General features: G+C 46.2%; 1 protein-coding gene across 2 annotated transcripts in view; it reads left to right on the top strand.

The window, feature by feature from the left end:
* LOC122549503 (fibrocystin-L-like) overlaps window positions 1–19,796 on the top strand; it is a 243,183-nt gene that overhangs the window by 10,833 nt on the left and 212,554 nt on the right. For both annotated transcript variants that reach the window (XM_087986185.1, XM_087986184.1), the window contains exons 7-11: window positions 4,052–4,145; window positions 5,036–5,089; window positions 7,869–7,942; window positions 8,034–8,076; window positions 9,330–9,400. In XM_087986185.1, the coding sequence (XP_087842311.1) occupies window positions 4,052–4,145; window positions 5,036–5,089; window positions 7,869–7,942; window positions 8,034–8,076; window positions 9,330–9,400 (336 nt within the window). The remainder of the gene's footprint in view (window positions 1–4,051; window positions 4,146–5,035; window positions 5,090–7,868; window positions 7,943–8,033; window positions 8,077–9,329; window positions 9,401–19,796) is intronic.

Here is a 19,796-nt window from a genome sequence, read left to right as displayed (position 1 = left end):
CACCCGGACCAACCAATCTAACCACCCTGTGGCTCAACACTTCAACTCCCCCTCCCACTCCACCAAGGATATGCAGGTCTTTGGACTCCTCCATCGCCAGACCACAACAACACGACGGTTGGAGGAAGAGCACCGCATCTTCCGCCTAGGAACCCTCCAACCACAAGGGATGAACTTTGATTTCACCAGTTTCCTCATTTCCCCTCCCCCCACTTTGTCTCAGTCAAATCCATCGAACTCAGCACCGCCTTCCTAACCTGCAATCTTCTTCCTGACCTCTCCGCCCCCACCCCAGTCTGACCTATCACCCTCACCTTGACCTCTTTCCACCTATCGCATTTCCGACACCCCTCCCCCAAGTCCCTCCCCCTACCTTTATCTTAGCCTGCTGGACAAACTTTCCTCATTCCTGAAGAAGGGCTTATGCCCGAAACGTCGATTCTCCTGTTCCCTGGATGCTGCCTGACCTGCTGCGCTTTTCCAGCAACACATTTTCAGTCAGAGCAGATACTTGATGACTCCAGCTTGCTGCTTGATACTTCAGACTACCAACTTGGACACCTGGCACCATCTCAAGCTGTTCTCCATGGCTGCACACACCCTATTCCACAAGCACTTGCATTCAACACATGCCAGCCTCTCTGTGCCACCATGACACTTCTCTGATCTATTTACAATAATTCTGTACTTCAAACTTTGCATTGTACCAACAACAACTGTCATTGTAGTAGTGCTGCATGGATAGGTACCCAGTTCACTCACCTCAAGAATCTTTCTCTTACTCTCTAAACACTCAGTCTCCTTGCAAAGGAGAAAGTAAGGACTGCAGATGCTGGAGATCAGAGGCAAAAAGTGTGGCGCTGGAATAGCACAGCCGGTCAGATAGCATCCGAGGGGCATGAGAGTTGACATTTCAAGCATAAGCATTTCACCAGGAATGAATGAGTTCCTGATGAAGAGCTTATGCTCGAAATATTGACTCTCCTGCTCCTCGGATGTTGCCTGACCGGCTGTGCTTTTCCAGCACCACGCTTTTTGACTCATTCTCCTTGCATCTACCTGGATGCTCACAGCATCTCTGTCTTGCCTTGCTTTGTTTTTTTGTGCTATGCCCCTCAGCCAGAGCATTACTGATGTACTGCCTTACTGTTTATTGCTGACATGAAACCAGGCAGCTTGTCACTGTTATTAGCATTCAACAGTCAAGGATGTGATCACCTTGGTGTACGGCACTGTGCTATGTCAATCTCACCAGCCACATACATGTCAAAACCACATCTTGTGTTTCAAGCAAAAGGCCAAATTTAAAAATCTTACTGGAACAGTCCTCACTGATGTTGCTGGAGGCATCTGTCTCTGGAAGGCACCTCAACATAGTAAGTCAAGGAAAATGCCTCTGCTATCAGTCAAGGGGTTTGAGCACAGCCAGGCTCTGATCAAGGCACACTCAGTGGACCTGTACCTCCACAGTTCAGAGAATGGGTTACAATCAGCCGATCCTGGGAGTCATAGGAATACAGTCAAGTGTTGCCCAAATCTCAGTCAGGGGTCTGGTCACACATTGTTTGGGGCTGTACAGCTAAGTCCCTGAAGGCATTGACTATGGTCAGACCAGCTGGTCTGTGATAGAGGGGTTGGTAGTTCACAGCTGTGTGCAGCCCTTCAAAAGGACAACACCAGTAGACACATACCCAGACACTGAGGGTGAAATACACGTGTAAACTCAGTTTTCCCAGTGACAAATAGACTAATTAGTCTCCAGTGTAGAGTCCCATTCCTCAATTCGGGCCCTACTGATGATTTGAAGCAGGCTGCTAGGTGGACCTCACTGATGCTTGTGATGCAATAGCAATAATCTGTGCATCTCTCAGAGATAGACTGTAGTTACAGAAGTCGCAATCACACAGGGAATCAGGCAGGTTATGGAAGGCAATGGCCATGATACTACAACCACTGCAGAAGTGCAGCAAAGTCGCAACAACCCTGCTGACTCAGGAATGCAATTGTCTGACTGCCTCCAGTGACAGGGCCGCCAGGGAGAGCTGGATCCACCAATCTTAAGGACTTCATCGGCCTTGCTGGTGGTCCCCAGAACCAATGGCAAGGTCACAGGGGGACAGAGAACCCTGACTTCACTGCAGATGCTCCTTCTTCACAAGGAGACAGGGCAGTGCCAGAAAGCACCCAGCCAGTGGAAGAATCACACCCAGGCCGCTTGAAGTCTCCCTCGGGTCACTCCAGAGATAGCTGTCTCTTCCATTCTCGGCGGCACGGTGGCACAGTGGTTAGCACTGCTGCCTCACAGCGCCCGGGTTCAATCCCCACCTCAGGCGACTGTCTGTGTGGAGTTTGCACATTCTCCCCGTGTCTGCGTGGGTTTCCTCCGGGTGCTCCGGTTTCCTCCCACAGTCCAAAGATGTGCAGGTTAGGTGAATTGGCCATGCTAAATTGCCCGTAGTGCTAGGTGAACGGGTAAGTGTATGAGTGGGTTGCGCTTCGGCGGGTCGGTGTGGACTTGTTGGGCCGAAGGGCCTGTTTCCACACTGTAGGTAATCTAATCTAATCTAATCTAATCTTCACCTCATCTGTGAATCCCAGCCCTGCAGGAATTTCAGCCAAGGAGGGTGCAGCTCCCTCTGGCTATGATACAAACATACCCTGGGTTCCTTGACCAAAGCTCCAAGGCCAACTGGCTCCACCGTCAGGTGGCCTCCCTCCACATCAGTTATGGAATCCACAACTGCTCTGTGATGTAGTGAGAGGGAAAGAAAGAAGAAATCTTTTGGGGGCACATTGTTGGCATGGATGACATCTGTGGATACATTATATAGATAAAATATTAAATGTTTCACTATATTCTGTGTGAGTCTCTGTGCTGCCAATCAATGCGCTTAAAGACACTGAAGCCACTCATCGCTATCCCTAACTCATCTTCCATAGACGAAAGGATGAAATGAGTAGCTACTGACCCTTTGTGTCTGCTTGTGAATTTCTCTGAAGTCATGACTGGCCAACACCAGACAGTCCCCCGCCCCCCCCCCCCCCCCACCCTCCCACTCCCTGAAGCTGAACAAGTGCCTGGTCTCCTGCAGTCCTCCAAGTGCCAGTGACTTAGGAGGTTTTTTTCCTCAGCCAGCTGCAAAGATGTGGCAGTGAAGGATTCATAGCTCCCGACTCTCATCGAGCTAAAGTACCCATCGTGATGCAAGTATCAAAGCTGTTGGAGAGTGCAGGAGTCAGTCTTGCCAGTGTAAAATCTTAAACTATCTGGCAAGTGTCCCAGATGTTCATTAAATTAAAAAACAGGGTGTACTGCTAGGACCTGTGCCTCTTCAGGTTGATGACCTCTGGCTTCACTTTTCGCAGTTTAGCAGCTTGAAGAACCATCAAAACAGAACTTCTGTGATCTCTTGCTAAAGAAACACTGCAACGTCAATAAACTCCTTCACAACACAGCTCCCTCATCTTGGGAATTCTGAGCCAATGGTTTCCGTAGCACTACATCTCAGCTGTCCCTTCACACACCATACACCAGCTGTCCTTCTCATTTACATTAATGGTGTCCTTACCATCTTCAAAAGCACCTTTTCACTTCTTCCGTTTCTGTGTTACTTCATCTCATTTTATTTCAGTCCTTTACTGATCTGTTTCTTGTCTTTCAGAGTACATTTTTTTGTTCCTTTACAGCTGTTTAAACTACTGACAAATTGATGGAGATGACCATTGTCCATCTTCCAGCATTTTCCATCTTTTGCAGCTTCTCTGTCATCACAAATGACTAATTCTCCAGTCCCACTCAATTGGCTTTTCACCAGTTGCTGTGGGATATTTTCATATCTATGAAGGATCAGATGGAATCTCAATCTACCATCTCATCTGAAAGATGCCGTTATCTTGGTCTCAGCCTCAACTATGTGCTTAAAGCCAAAGACTGGGGCTGAACTCACAAATTTAAAATAGTTCCTGTATTAAATTGTGAAGTGTTCTACCTGTGTATTATGTTTCACTTTTTTATTTCCTTCATTCATTCTAATTTTCTCTTCACTATTAGGTCAACTCATTAACATCTCTGGAGATATTTTTACTAATATCTATGGCAGCAACAAACCGATAGACTCCAATCTCAGAAAAACCAGGATTTTGAGGTAAAAGTATAACTTTGAGTAAAGTGTGTAGTCACAGCCCTGCTGTACATACAATGCAGTTTGGATCAGACTCAAGTGATTCAGTGGGTTATTCCTGTCCCCATGTTGTCTTTTATATAAAAGCAAACTCTCAAACTGGAATTTGGACATAGCTCCGCCAAAAAACTCAACTTAAATAAATTATGATGATTTGCCTTTTAAACGTTTGACCTTCATCGTGGCTGTGTTGAAGTCCTTGAACTTGTTAACTAATAAGATTATAGGTTGCAGAGTTTGTTGAGATAGCAAGATCAGTTGCACAGCCATCTCAGAGCACTTTCCAGCCGTTATGTACTTAGTGAAAGTTAGTCCCTTTTTAAAGCAGGAAAAACAGCTGTCAGTTTATGCTCAGCAAAATCCCATAAATAGCAATATGACAGGACTCTTCCTCAGAACTATCAGACTTGAAATATTAACTGTTTTCCTCTCTTTTCAGATGCTGCCAAACCTGCTGAGTTTCTCCACAACTTTCTATTTTAGTTCCGACTTCCAGTATTCTGCCTTTATAATCAAGATATAATGGTCTGCTTTTAAGGCAGTTATATTTGGGTTGTTCATGTCCTTGAGAATTCTCAAGCTAAAATAGCACAATAGGGATTTTTTTAAAGCACATCAGTGAGTGCTCAGTGTATCAATGCTTTTCTAAGAGCTCTCTATTTAGAATCTTAATTCCCGACTTTTAAGATGTGGAGTCTAGTGGCTTTTGTAGGTTGGGGTAACTGTTACACTTAAAGATCACTTACATGTGTTTTTCAAAATGTGGTCCTTCTAATAATTAGAATGAAAAGCTTTGATAGTTAAAGTAACAAACAGAAACTGCAAATAACAGCTTGTAATGTGTTCAACTGCAGGGTCTACGCTGGAGGGATGTTTTGTGACCTCCTTCAACCTGATTCTGATACATTGTGAGTTTGTAACACATTGCAAAATTATTATAGATTAGCAGGTTCCATTTAGCATGTTTTAATTCACTCATTTCATCTGACACTGAAGTGTAATCACTCCTGTAATTCCAGATTTGCCCTGTCCAATTTTAATACCATTACTTAGTGCTATCAGCAAATGTTACTTGTCTGGGTTTCTGTACATGTATCATTGTGATTATAAACAAAACAATTCTCCCTCAGGCACTCTGTTCAATATTCTGCCTGTCCCTACCCTATCTGTCTTCTGTTATTTTTCAGCCTTCAGCCAAAAGGCATGAATTTGCCCTAGGCAGCAGCATAAATTAATGATTTTGAATTTGCAAACTATGCAGCATCATACCCATTTTTTCATTTTAATCAACTTGCTTCACATCAACTTGTTTTGTGTTCTAGCATTAAACTCATTAACACCCTCAATTTTTTATCCATACCCAAGTTTTACCTGAAATGTTTGCAGGACCTATTCCAGCTCTCCAAGCCAGTTTGGGAAAAAGTGCCCCAAAAGCTTAGCTTTTCATCCAGGATGACGGATTCCCTAGGAGTTGGGCCGGACAACACTGGCATGACTATGTGGACTTCTGGGTGCAAAGGCAAACTGTATGGAAGGCCTGCCTCAGTACCCTGGCACGGTGTTGAAGTTATTAAAATATGATTAAAACTAAAACAGCCCACACCTTTCACGGCCTCTCACACAAAACACTCCCCTATGTAACCTCAATGCCAAATCACTATCCGTTGCCTTTATCTCCTCCATGCCAACTGACCTAGTATCCAGCTTCACAGACCATAAGAGACAAGATGACATGAATCAAAAGATGTATTTTGATACTGATGTCTGATTAAATAAACATATTTACTGACAACAAAGCCATTCAATACATTGACATTTTTTCAACGAATCACCTTTGAAAACAAGCATTTCACTTAACTGCTTAATCCCTTTCCTTCTAAGAACAAGCATAGCTTGAACCCATTACAAATAATCATTCTTATGCAGTATTGAAACCTGATCTGCACTTTCTATCTACCTGGCTCTAAAAGACAGGGAAATTGCAGTTTGGCCATTGCTGGCTGGGACTGATTCACATGGTGCATAGCTGGACTTTCACTAGGAGCAGAACGAGGAGCAGAAGTCCCAGGCAGCCTCAGCAGTGGCAAGTATCTCTGACCACTGGTGAGCAGAAACTAGCACAAGAGCAGCCGCTTAGCGGCACGGTGCATTCATGTTGAGGTGAGCAGTGGTTAGTAAGTTTGCGGATGACTCCAAATTTGGTGGCATACTAGAGAGTCCTGATGAAAGGTTCTAACCTGAAATATCGACTCCCCTTCACCTCCGATGCTGTCTGACCTGCTCTTCTTTCTCCAGTTCCACTTTGACTTTCCAGCAACTGCAGTTCTTACTATCTCCAAGTGAAGACAGTTTTCTAAGAATACAAAAGGATCTTGATCAAATGAGTCAATGTGCTGAGAATGATCGATGGAGTTCAATCTAGACAAGTGTGAGATATTGCATTTTGGTACAACAAACAAGGATAGGGCTTATACAGCATGGTTAAAAAAGCGTTTAGCATGCTTGCCTTCATTGCTCAGTCCTTTGAGCATGTCATAGAATTCCTACAGTGTAGAAGCAGGCCATTCGGTCCATTGGGTCTACACCGACTCTCTGAATGATACACCACCCTATCCACCCCACTACCCTATCCCTACAACCATACATTTCGCTAGCCTGCACATCCCCTGGACATTATGACCAATCTACCTAACCTCACATCCTTGGACTGTGGGAGGAAACTGGAGCACTCAAAGGAAACCCAAGCAGACATAGGAAGAATGTGCAAACTCCACACAGACAGTCCTTCAAGGATGGAATTGAATCCGGGTCCCTGGCACTGAGGCAGCAGTGCCAACTGATCATGTGGAGGTTGTACTGGATATTGGTGAGACCTCTTCTAGAATACTGTGTCCGATTCTGTTACAGGATGAATATTATTAAGGTGGAGAGGGTTTAGAAGAGATTTACCAGGATGTTGCTGGGTATGGAAGGTTTGAGTTAGAAAGAAAGGCTGGATAGGCTGGGACTTTTTCCACTGGAGTATAGGAAGTTGAAAGAGGAACTTATAGAAGTTTATAAAATAATGAGGGGTAAAGATAGTATTAATGGTAGTTGATTTTTCCCCTAGGATGGAGGATTTCAAGACTAGGGTGCCACATTTTTAAGGTGAAAGGAGAGAGGTTTAAAAAAGACATGAGAGGCAAATTTTTTGCACAGGTGGTTCGCATGTGAAATAACTTTCTGAGGAAATGGTGGATGTAGGTACAATTACAACATTTAAAAAAACATTTGGATAAGTAAATGAATCAGAAGGAGAGATATGGGCCAGGAGCAGGCAGGTGGGATGAGTTTAGTTTGGGATTCAGTTTATCATGAACTGATTAGACCAAAGGGTCTGTTTCTGTGCTGTGTCACTATGACTAAGTTGCCTGAGGTCATGGGAAGAAAACCTGAACAAAATCGATACTCAGCTGACTTCTAGTAAAATTCATCCCTTTGTGTTTGATGGGCAACATTTCACCTGGAACATTGGCAGAGGCTTTCTAGAAGTTTAGGATACAACATGTTGTAAGGCATACTCCATGAGTAAAGGGTTTCCTTCATAAACTCAGTCATTAAATTAAACTAATGAACTGGACAAAGAGCTGTATTAGCAATATTTATATAATTATTGAATAACTGCAAGATTTTATTTTATAACTGTAGGTATGGTTTGAAACTTGACAATGTGTACAGTGACAGTGGCATGATGACTTGTAAAATGATGGGAACATATGTTGGTAAGTTTCATATTTATTGCATTTATGATCTATATTATATTCTAAATGCAGTATCTGGTATAGTATGTCATCTCATAAATGTTTGTTTCAGGTCACCACAATGTGAGTTTTATTTTGGACAATGGCCATGGAAGGTAAGAAATGGAGTGAAAGTAATAAGGTATGAATTTAAAGTTTCTGCAATAGTAATTACATGGCAACAAATGTTGTGCGTTGATGCACTAGGGTGCATATCTAGTAAGCTATTGTACAGCAGAAATTACAAAGCGCCAGTTACTACTTGTTTTTCACATGCCTCACATACATTATTGCTGTGGACAAAGCATAGAATTTAATTTTCAGTGGATATCTTAAGAAATGTTGAAGGTTTTCAACTTTTAACATAGAGCTGGTAGTGAAATAGTTTGTTTCTTTTACCTATCCCGAGTTGTTTCGGATTTCCAGCAGTTCTTTATTTTTTTGTTAGATATAACATACATCCAGGATGGTAAGCATACAAGAATGACATGTCTGTGTGTATTTACATGCAATATATAGTCTGATGTTATTCAAGCATCTAAAGAATGTTCACTTTCAAACTATATATTCCAAACTGAAAATGTGTTGCTGGAAAAGCGCAGCAGGTCAGGCAGCATCCAAGGAGCAGGAGAATCGACGTTTCAGGCTTGAGCCCTTCTTCAGGAGAGGCCTCACCTTCAGTCCCCTACGCTCTCGGATTAACGAGTTCAAAACGCGGCGAGACAACGAACAATTCTTCCGCCGCCTTCGCCTCCGCGCCTACTTCTTCAACCAGGATTCTCGCCCACCCTCTGACGACCCCTTCTCCCGCCACCAACACACCCCATCCACCTGGATACCGCGTGCTGGCCTCTTACCTGCCCTCGATCTCTTCATAGCCAACTGCCACCGCGACATTAACCGCTTCAACCTCTCCACCCCTCTCACCCACTCCAACCTCTCACCCTCAGAATGTGCAACCCTCCAGTCCCTCCGTTCCAACCCCAACCTCACTATCAAACCGGCAGACAAGGGAGGGCCGTAGTAGTTTGGCGCACCGACCTTTACACCGCTGAGGCTAAACACCAGCTCACGGACACCTCCTCCTACTTTCCCCTTGACCATGACCCCACCTCCCACCACCAAAAAAAAATCTCCTGCTCCTTGGATGCTGCCTGACCTGCTGCACTTTTCCAGCAACACATTTTCAGCTCTGATCTCCAGCATCTGCAGTCCTCACTTTCTCCTATATATTCCAAACTACCTTGTATTTGCTCTATTTCACAAGATTAGATTAAAACTGTTTTCAAATTGACAATACTGTACATGTTTAGGTCTGATAGATGTCCTTTTCTCTTTCTAACAATTCCCTGACTTTTTCTTACTGCAGGTCTTTGCCCAATCTGAACACTTACTTCATTTCTTCCCTGAATAAACTCAGCATGTTTCAAACCTATGCAGGTAAGAGCATCACAATTTACTTGGGGAACTAGTTGTGATTGTTTACCTCACTATGTAGTACTACGTTGCATGGATGATCCATCAGTATTGTCTCCATAACACTAGTTATGGTAATCAAACAATAACAACAAGTTTGTTTTTACATAAAACCTTTAGCTTAGTGAAATGTCCCTTGGCATTTCAAAGGAGTATTGACAAACAAAAACTATTACTGAGTCATAAAAAGTGATATGAGGGCAGATGGCCATAAAAAGGAGTAGAGAAAAAGTTGAGAATATGGTCAACACACTGCAAATCCAATGATCTCACCTTCCCAGTGGGTATTATACCCAAAGGATATATTGGTGTTCTGTGTTCCAGTTAGAATGCATATTTCATTTGAGTAACTCCATGCTCAGAACAGCAGAATAAATAAACCTACCCCCACAGTCTATTGAGAGACTGGATTTGAGATGGTGAAGGGTCAGTGAGACCTCTGAGGTCTGCTTGAGATCTTTATTTGCATTCCTTTACTTTAATGCTATGTCTTGCACTAACTTGCACTAACTGGGTGCAGTCACACTGTTGGGGCTGTATTACAGGCCTCCCAACAGTGAGCGTGAGTTGGAAGCACAAATAGGTAAACAGATTATGGAAAGATGTAGAGACAATAGGGTAGTGGTGATGGGAGATTTTAATTTTCCCAACATTGACTGGGATACACTTAACGTCAGAAGTCTGGATGGGGTAGAATTTGTAAGAAGCATCAAGGAGAGTTTTCTAGAGCAGTATGTCAATAGTCCGATGAGGGAAGGGGCCATATTGGACCTGGTACTGGGGAACGAGCCAGGATAGGTGGTATAAGTTGCAGTGGGGGATTTGTTTGGGAACAGTGACCACAATTTTATAAGTTTTAGAATATTCGTAGATAAAGAAGAGAATGATCCTAAGGAAAGAGTACTAAACTGGGCCAAGGCCAATTACATCAAAATTAGGCAGGAGCTCAGAAATGTGGATTGGACAGCTATTTGAAGAGAAGTCCACATTTAAGATGTAGGAGGTTTTCAAAGATAGGTTAAAGATAGTGCAGGATAAGCAAGTCCTGTTAAAGGCAAAGAATAGGAGGGGCAAGATTTGTGAACCGTGGATGACAGGAGAAATTGTACGATTAGCCAAGAGGAAAAGGGAAGCGTACATAAGGTCTAGGCAGCTAAGAACAGAACAGGCCTTGGAAGAATATCAGAAGAGTAGGACAAGTCTTAAATGAGGAATCAAGCGGGCTAAAAGGGGTCATGGAATAGCTTTAGCAAGTAGAATTAAAGAGAATCCCAAAGCATTTTATTCTTATATAAGAAGCAACCGGGTAACTAGAGAAAGGATTGGTCACCAACACCTTCCACCCCGACCTCAAATTCACCTGGAAAACTTAACCCCGCCCCCACGCCGATACCCGTCACCACGTCTAACCCCGCCCCCACGCCAATCTCCATCCCTGCCCCCAGGCCTAACCCCGCCCCCACACCCAGCTCCAGCCCCACATTAGGTCCTAGCTCCCAGCCCTGCCGTGTTTTCACCATCCCGCCAGACCTACCCCTCTCTGAGGATGAAAGATCAGTCCTCGGCAGAGGCCTCACCTTCATTCCCCTACGCTCTCAGATTAATGAGTTCAACACGCAGCGTGACATCGAACAATTCTTCTGCCGCCTTTGCCTCCGCGCCTACTTCTTCAACCAAGACTCTTGCCCACCCTCTGGCGACCCCTTCTCACGCCTCCAACACATCCCATCCACCTGGACACCCTGTGCTGGCCTCCTACCTGCCCTCGACTCTTCACAGCCAACTGCCGCCGCGATATTAACCGCCACCTGAACTCCCCCACCCCACTCACCCACTCCAACCTCTCACCCTCAGAACGCGCAGCCCTCCACTCCCTCCGTTGCAACCCCAACCTCACTATCAAACCAACAGACAAGGGAGGTGCGGTAGTAGTTTGGCGCACCGACCTTTACACCGCTGAGACCAAACGCCAGCTCGCAGATACCTCCTCCTACTGCCCCCTTGACCATGACCCCACCCCCACCACCAAACCATCATCTCCCAGACCATCCATAACCTCATCACCTCAGGGGATCTCCCATCCACCGCCTCCAACCTCATAGTCCCACAAACCCGCACCGCCCACTTCTACCTCCTGCCCAAAATTCACAAACCTGACTGCCCCGGCCCACCCATTGTCTCAGCCTGCTCCTGCCCCACCAAACTCATATCTGCATTCCTCGACACGGTCCTGTCCCCCTTAGTCCAAGAACTCCCCACCTACGTTCGGGACACCACCCATGCCCTCCACCTCCTCCATGATTTTCGCTTCCCTGGTCCCCAACGCCTTATCTTCACCATGGACATTCAGTCCCTGTACACCTCCATCCCCCATCACGAAGGACTCAAAGCCCTCCGCTTCTTCCTTTCCCGCCGTACCAACCAGTACCCTTCCACTGACACCCTCCTTCGACTGACTGAACTGGTCCTCGCCCTGAACAACTTCTCTTTCCAATTCTCCCACTTCCTCCAAACCAAAGGAGTAGCCATGGGCACCCGCATGGGCCCCAGCTATGCCTGCCTGTTCGTAGGATATTTGGAACAGTCCATCTTCCGCAACTACACTGGCCCCACCCCCCACCTTTTCCTCCGCTACATCGATGACTGTATCTGCGCCGCCTCGTGCTCCCACGAGGAGGTTGAACAGTTCATCCACTTCACCAACACCTTTCACCCCGACGTCAAATTCACCTGGACAGTCTCGGACTCCTCCCTCCCCTTCCTCGACCTTTCTATTTCTATCTCAGGTGACCGAATCAACACGGACATCTACTACAAACCGACCGACTCCCACAGCTACCTAGACTACACCTCCTCCCACCCTGCCCCCTGTAAACACGCCATCCCATTCTCCCAATTCCTTCGTTTCCGCCACATCTGCTCCCAGGAGGACCAGTTCCAAAAACGTACAACCCAGATGGCCTCCTTCTTCAAGCACCACAATTTCCTCCCCGACGTGGTCGACAATGCCCTCCACCGCATCTCTTCCACTTCCTGCTCCTCCGCACTTGAGCCCCACCCCTCCAACCGCCACCAGGACAGAACCCCACTGGTCCTCACCTACCACCCCACCAATCTTCATGTACAGCGTGTCATCCGCCGTCATTTCCGCCACCTCCAAATGGACCCCACCACCAAGGATATATTTCCCTCCCCTATCAGCATTCCGTAAAGACCACTCCCTCCGTGACTCCCTCGTCAGATCCACATCCCCCACCAACCCAACCTCCACTCCCGGCACCTTCCCCTGCAACCACAGGAGGTGCAAGACCTGCGCCCACACCTCCCCCCTCACCTCCCTCCAAGGCCCCAAAGGAAACTTCCATATCCGCCGCAGATTCACCTGCACCTCCACATCATCTATTGCATCCTCTGCACCCGATGTGGCCTCCTCTATATTGGGGAGACAGGCCGCCTACTTGCGGAGTGTTTCAGAGAACACCTCTGAGACATCCGGACCAACCAACTCAACCACCCTGTGGCTCAACACCCTCATCTTCCGCCTAGGAACCCTCCAACCACAAGGGATGAACTCGGATTTCACAGTTTCCTCATTTCCCCTCCCCCCACCTTGTCTCAGTCAAATCCATCGAACTCAGTACCGCCTTCCTAACCTGCAATCTTCTTCCTGACCTCTCCGCCCCCACCCCAGTCTGACCTATCACCCTCACCTTGACCTCTTTCCACCTATCACATATCCAATGCCCCTCCCCCAAGTCCCTCCTCCCTATCTTTTATCTTAGCCTGCTGGACACACTTTCCTCATTCCTGAAGAAGGGCTTATGTCCGAAACATCGATTCTCCTGTTCCCTGGATGCTGCTTGACCTGCTGCACTGTTCCAGCAACACATTTTCAGCTCAGATCTCCAGCATCTGCAGACCTCACTTTCTCCTCAAAGGATTGGTCCACTAAAGGATAATGAAGGAAGGCTGTGTATCGAACCTGAGAGTATGGGTGAAATTCTGAATGATTACTTTGCATCAGTGTTCACTGAGGAGAAGAACATGATGAATGTTGAGATTAGAGATAAAAGTTTCATTGTCTGGATCATGTTAACATAAGTAGGGAGGATGTGTTGGGTAGGCTAGAGGTTATTAAGGTGGACAAATCCCCAGGACTGGATGGGATCTATCCCAGGTTGTTGAGGGAGGCGAGAGAGGAAATAGCTGGGGCCCTGACAGATATTTTTGTGGCATCCTTAAATACAGATGAGGTGCCGGAGGACTGGAGGGTTGCACATGTTGTCCCCCTGTACAAGAAGGGTAGTAGGGATATTCTGGGTAACTACAGACCAGTGAGCCTGACGTCGGTGGTGGGAAAGTTGCTGGAGAGGGTACTAAGAGATAGGATCTATTTATATTTAGAAAAGAATGGGCTTATCAGTGATAGGCAACATAGTTTTGTGCGGGGGAGATTGTGCCTTACCAACTTAATAGAGTTCTTCAAGGAAGTGACCAAGTTGTTAGATGAAGGAAGGGCTGTTGATGTCATATAAATGGATTTTAGTAAGGTGTTTGATAAGGTTCCCCATGGTAGACTAATGGAGAAAGTGAAGTCACATGGTGTGCAGGGTGTTCTAGCTAGATGGATAAAGTACTGGTTGAGTAACAGGAGACAGGGAGTAGTAGTTGAAGGGAGTTTCTTGAAATGCAGAAAGGTGACCAGTGGTGTTCCACAGGGATCAGTGTTGGGGCTATTGTTGTTTGTAATATACATAAATGATCTGGAAGAGGGCACTGTTGGTATGATCAGCAAGTTTGCAGATGACACGAAGATTGATGGAGTAGCAGAAAGCAAAAGAGACTGTCAGAGAATACAGGAGGATATAGATAGATTGGAGAGTTGGGCAGAAAAGTGGCAGTTTGTTTTCAATTCAGACAAATGTGAGGTGATGCATTTAGGCAAGACTAATTCTAGAGCGAATTATACAATGAACAGAAGAGAGCCTTGAGAAAAGTTGATGGGCAGAGAGATCTGGGAGTGCAGGTCCATTGTACCCTGAAGGTTGCTGCACAGGTGGATAGAGTGGTCAAGAAGGCAAATAGTATGTTTGCCTTCATTGGATGGGGTATTGAATATAAGAGCTGGAAAGTCATGTGAATATTGGAAAAGACATTGGTTCGGCCGCATTTAGAATACTATGTACAGTTCTGGTCGCCACATTACCAAAAGGATGTGGACACTTTGGAGAGGGTGCAGAGAAGGTTTACGAGGATGATGCCTGGTATGGAAGGTGCTAGCTATGAAGAGAGGTTGAGTAGGTTAGGTTTATTTTCACTCGAAAAAAGGCGATTGAGGGGGACCTGATTGAGGTTTATAAAACCATGAACGGTATAGACAGAGTGGATAGAGACAAGCTTTTTCCCAGGGTAAAGGATTCAATAACGAGAGGTCACGCTTTCAAGCTGAGAGGTGGAAAGTTTAAGGGGGATACATGTGGCAAGAACTTCACACAGAGAGTGGTGGGCGTTTGGAACACGTTGCCAGCAGGGATGGTAGAAGCAGGCACGGTAGATTCATTTAAGATGCATCTGGATAAATGCATGAGTAGATGGGGAGTAGAGGGATACAGATGCTTAGGAATTGACCGACAGGTTTTGACAGTACATTTGGATCGGCTCAGGCTTGGAGACTGAAGGGCCTGTTCCTGGGCTGTAAATTTTCTTTGTTCTTTGTTCTTATCTGGGTGCAGGATTTGTTTCAAGATATATCCATAAAATTCCTGGTGTTCAAAGGATATTATTGGCTTTGCAATAATTGCAGAAAAAGAAAGGAACACAAAGAAAGGTATTGTGTGTTACTGAAGTGAGATGTTGTTGTCTAGATATGACTATGTAATCAAATCTTATCATTTTGAAGAAGACCACATAGCTCATCATCACCCAATTAATCCCATTTCCCTTGCCCTTTCACCATAGCTGTTTTTGTGCTAATTTGAGTACTGATCCAAAATACTCCTGAAGTTACTATTGAGATTGCTTCTGCCATGTCTTACAGGCAATATATCCCTGATCACAACTCACTGCACTAAAAAAAATCCCACTTTCTCCTCTGATTACCAAAAATCTTACATTTGTGTGCCTTTGTTTACCTTCCCTCCTGCCACTGGGCCTCTGTTGTTAAAAACTCTCTACTCTGTTAAAACATGTTGTAAATCAAATCACTTCTCGTTATTCATGGATTCGCTACCTGCAGATCCACATACTCGCAAGGTCAACCCCATTTTTTCTTTTCCCATTGAGTGGTTTGGTCTGATCTGGCGGTCCTTCACAGTAGATGTGAGAATTACATCGTAGCAGCGTTTTTCGTTATCCACAGAAGTCTGTACCCTATTACTGGCTGCTAATGAGGATTTGATGGATAAACAATTTGGGTACAATCTCAGTGACTATAACAAGCTTGTTTTGTTACATGTTTGGTTACAAGCTGGTGATTACAATACTTCAAACTGAAGTGATCGTATCTGATTGGTTGAGCTTGTGCAGAGTTGATGGATCCCTCTCAAATTCGGTATTCCTGAATGAATTCATTGCGTTGAGTTGCTTGTTCTGGTTCATGGGATGGTGGCTGTTGCTAGCAAAATGGCATTTATTATCCAACCGTAACTACCTTTCAAAAGGTAGAGGAAAGCCTTCTTGAACCACTGCAATCCACATAGTTTAGGTACACCGTACTTACACACCAACCTAGATTCTAACTGAAGCCATTCCGCTGAACTAGAACAGTTAGTCAGGAGATCTAGGAAGAGAAAATTCATTGCATCTGGGAAGAATGTCCTCGCAGTCATTATCACTGAAGCATTTTGGTAAGAGTATCCTGGCAGTTAGTGTCACCATGAAGCATTCTGGGAAGGAGCAGAGACTATGTCCAGACTTGTGCGAGTGGGGGCAAGGCATCACAGAGAAGCCATGCCTGATTGCCTGGTAAGGATCTTACATTAGGGACTAACCTAAACTAATACTAGACAAAAAAACCCCCGAGAAAACAGTAGCCAGTGGAAATCAGAAACGAAACCAGAATTTTCTGGAAAACCTCAGCAGGCCTGACAGCATCTGTGGAGAGAAGGCAGCGTTAACATTTTGGATCCAGTGACCCTTCTTCAGAACTCATCATCGTAATAAATTGTAGTAGATACAGAAATGAGTACAATAATTTAGGGATTGTATGAGAATATTTTTAAACAAATAAATAAGACCTAAATAAATACATTAGAAATGGTTGGTCAGGCGATTTGTTGCTGTGGCATGATGTGGGAGCTAGTGGACTCCACTGTGAACAACCATGACATCAGTCTCTGGGACTTGAGGAACTTAAGGTTCTTGATTCTGTGTTTCAGACAGTCACACCCTATAGCTTAAATATTTCAAATTTGACTGCTGATCAGGGACAGGAGAGTATAACAAGTGAGGTAGAGGGGTCCTGAACATAGCATTCGAGGCAACTTTGATCTTGACCTTGTTCAACAGGTGTGAGGTATTTGCTTCCCGTATAGTTGAGGAAAGAATCAGCTGGGAGGATGTTCATTCTGATCACTGCACCATGGTCCAGAATACCATTCAAGCAGGCAGGAGGAGGATGGGGGGTGGGGGGTGGGAGCGGAGGGGGAGCACAATGAAAACTGACAGTGGTAGTGGATTTTATAATGATGGGGACAGATAGCATCCTTTGTGAGCAGGATCAAGCCAACCTGGTGCCAAGGTAAAGGACACCCGGAGTTGGCTTGAAAGGATACAGGAGAGGGAGGAGCAAGATCTAGTTGTTGTGGTCTATATTAGCACCAACAACATAAGCATAATGTCCTTTTTTTTATATTCCTGGGGTATGAGCATTGCTAGTTAGATCAGCATTTATTGCCCATCCCTAAATGCCAAGAGGGCAAGTAAGAGTGGGTGTGGAATCACATGGAGGTGAGACCAGGTAAGGATGGCAGTTTCCTTCTCTGTACAGCATTAATGAACTAATGGGTTTTTCTGATAATCGACAATGGATTTATGGTCATCATTAGACTCTTAATTCCAGATTTTTTAATGTTGAATTCAAATTCCACCATCTGCCATGGCAGGATTCAATCCTACCGTCCCAGAACATTATCTGGATCTCTGGATTAACATTCCAGCAATAATACCACTAGGCTATCCTGGAACTAAATTGGCAAAGAGATAAGATGGGAAGTAAACACTTGGCTAAAGGAATAGTGTGGGAAAGAGGGATTCCATTTCGTGGGGCATTAGCATAACCATTGAGACAGGAGGGAACTGGACCATTGCGACATATTCTACCAGATCTGGATCAGTGGTGCTGGAAGAGCACAGCAATTCAGGCAGCATCCGAGGACAGGCAAAATCGACGTTTCGGGCAAAAGCCCTTCATCAGGAATAAAGGCAGAGAGCCTGAAGCATGGAGAGATAAGCTAGAGGAGGGTGGGGGTGGGAGAGAGTGGCATAGAGTACAATAGGTCAGTGGGGAAGGAGATGAAGGTGATAGGTCAGGGAGGAGAGGGTGGAGTGGATAGGTGGAAAAGGAGCTGGGCAGGTCGGACAAGTCCGGACAGGTCAGGGGATCGAGTTTCTGGAGGTTAGAAGCTAGGATGAGGTGGGGGAAGGGGAAATGAGGAAACTGTTAAAATCCACATTGATGCCCTGGGGTTGAAGTGTTCCGAGGCGGAAGATGAGGCGTTCTTCCTCCAGGCGTCTGGTGGTGAGGGAGCGGCGGTGGAGGAGGCCCAGCACCTCCATATCCTCGGCAGAGTGGGAGGGGGAGTTGAAATGTTGAGCCACTGGGCGATGTGGTTGATTGGTGCGGGTGTCTCGGAGATGTTCCCTAAAGCGCTCTGCTAGGAGGCGTCCAGTCTCCCCAATGTAGAGGAGACCGCATCGGGAGCAACGGATACAATAGATGATATTAGTGGATGTGCAAGTAAAACTTTGATGGATGTGGAAAGCTCCTTTGGGGCCTTGGATGGAGGTGAGGGAGGAGGTGTGGGCGCAGGTTTTACAGTTCCTGCGGTGGCAGGGGAAAGTGCCAGGATGGGAGGGTGGGTCGTAGGGGGGCGTGGACCTGACCAGGTAGTCACGGAGGGAACGGTCTTTGCGGAAGGCGGAGAGGGGTGGGGAGGGAAATATATCCCTGGTGGTGGGGTCTGTTTGGAGGTGGCGGAAATGTCGGCGGATGATTTGGTTTATGCGAAGGTTGGTAGGGTGGAAGGTGAGCACCAGGGGCGTTCTGTCCTTGTTGCGGTTGGAGGGGTTGGGTCTGAGGGCGGAGGTGCGGGATGTGGATGAGATGCGTTGGAGGGCATCTTTAACCACGTGGGAAGGGAAATTGCGGTCTCTAAAGAAGGAGGCCATCTGGTGTGTTCTATGGTGGAACCGCTCCTCCTGGGAGCAGATACGGCGGAGGCGGAGGAATTGGGAATACGGGATGGCATTTTTGCAAGAGGTAGGGTGGGAAGAGGTGTAATCCAGGTAGCTGTGGGAGTCGGTGGGTTTGTAGAAGATGTCAGTGTCAAGTCGGTCGTCACTGATGGAGATGGAGAGGTCCAGGAAGGGGAGGGAGGTGTCAGAGATGGTCCAGGTAAATTTAAGGTCAGGGTGGAATGTGTTGGTGAAGTTGATGAATTGCTCAACCTCCTCGCGGGAGCACGAGGTGGCGCCAATGCAGTCATCAATGTAGCGGAGGAAGAGGTGGGGAGTGGTGCCGGTGTAATTACGGAAGATCAACTGCTCTACATAGCCAACAAAGAGACAGGCATAGCTGGGGCCCATACGTGTGCCCATGGCTACCCCTTTGGTCTGGAGGAAGTGGGAGGATTCAAAGGAGAAATTGTTAAGGGTGAGGACCAGTTCGGCCAAACGAATGAGAGTGTCGGTGGAGGGGTACTGTTGGGAACGTCGGGAGAGGAAAAAACGGAGGGCTTGGAGGCCCTGGTCATGGCGGATGGAGGTGTAGAGGGATTGGATATCCATGGTGAAGATGAGGTGTTGGGGGCCGGGGAAACGGAAGTCTTGGAGGCCAGACCAAAGGGGTAGCCATGGGCACACGTATGGGCCCCAGCTATGCCTGTCTCTTTGTTGGCTACGTAGAGCAGTTGATCTTCCGTAATTACACCGGCACCACTCCCCACCTCTTCCTCCGCTACATTGATGACTGCATTGGCGCCACCTCGTGCTCCCGCGAGGAGGTTGAGCAATTCATCAACTTCACCAACACATTCCACCCTGACCTTAAATTTACCTGGACCATCTCTGACACCTCCCTCCCCTTCCTGGACCTCTCCATCTCCATCAGTGACGACCGACTTGACACTGACATCTTCTACAA

The sequence above is a fragment of the Chiloscyllium plagiosum genome, unplaced genomic scaffold (genome assembly GCF_037043375.1).
Source record: "Chiloscyllium plagiosum isolate Xiang-an unplaced genomic scaffold, Cpla_swu_hap1 HiC_scaffold_4, whole genome shotgun sequence".
NCBI lineage: Eukaryota > Metazoa > Chordata > Chondrichthyes > Orectolobiformes > Hemiscylliidae > Chiloscyllium > Chiloscyllium plagiosum.
The sequence above is the reverse complement of the archived record's forward strand: the minus strand, read 5'-3'. Positions and strand labels throughout refer to the sequence as shown.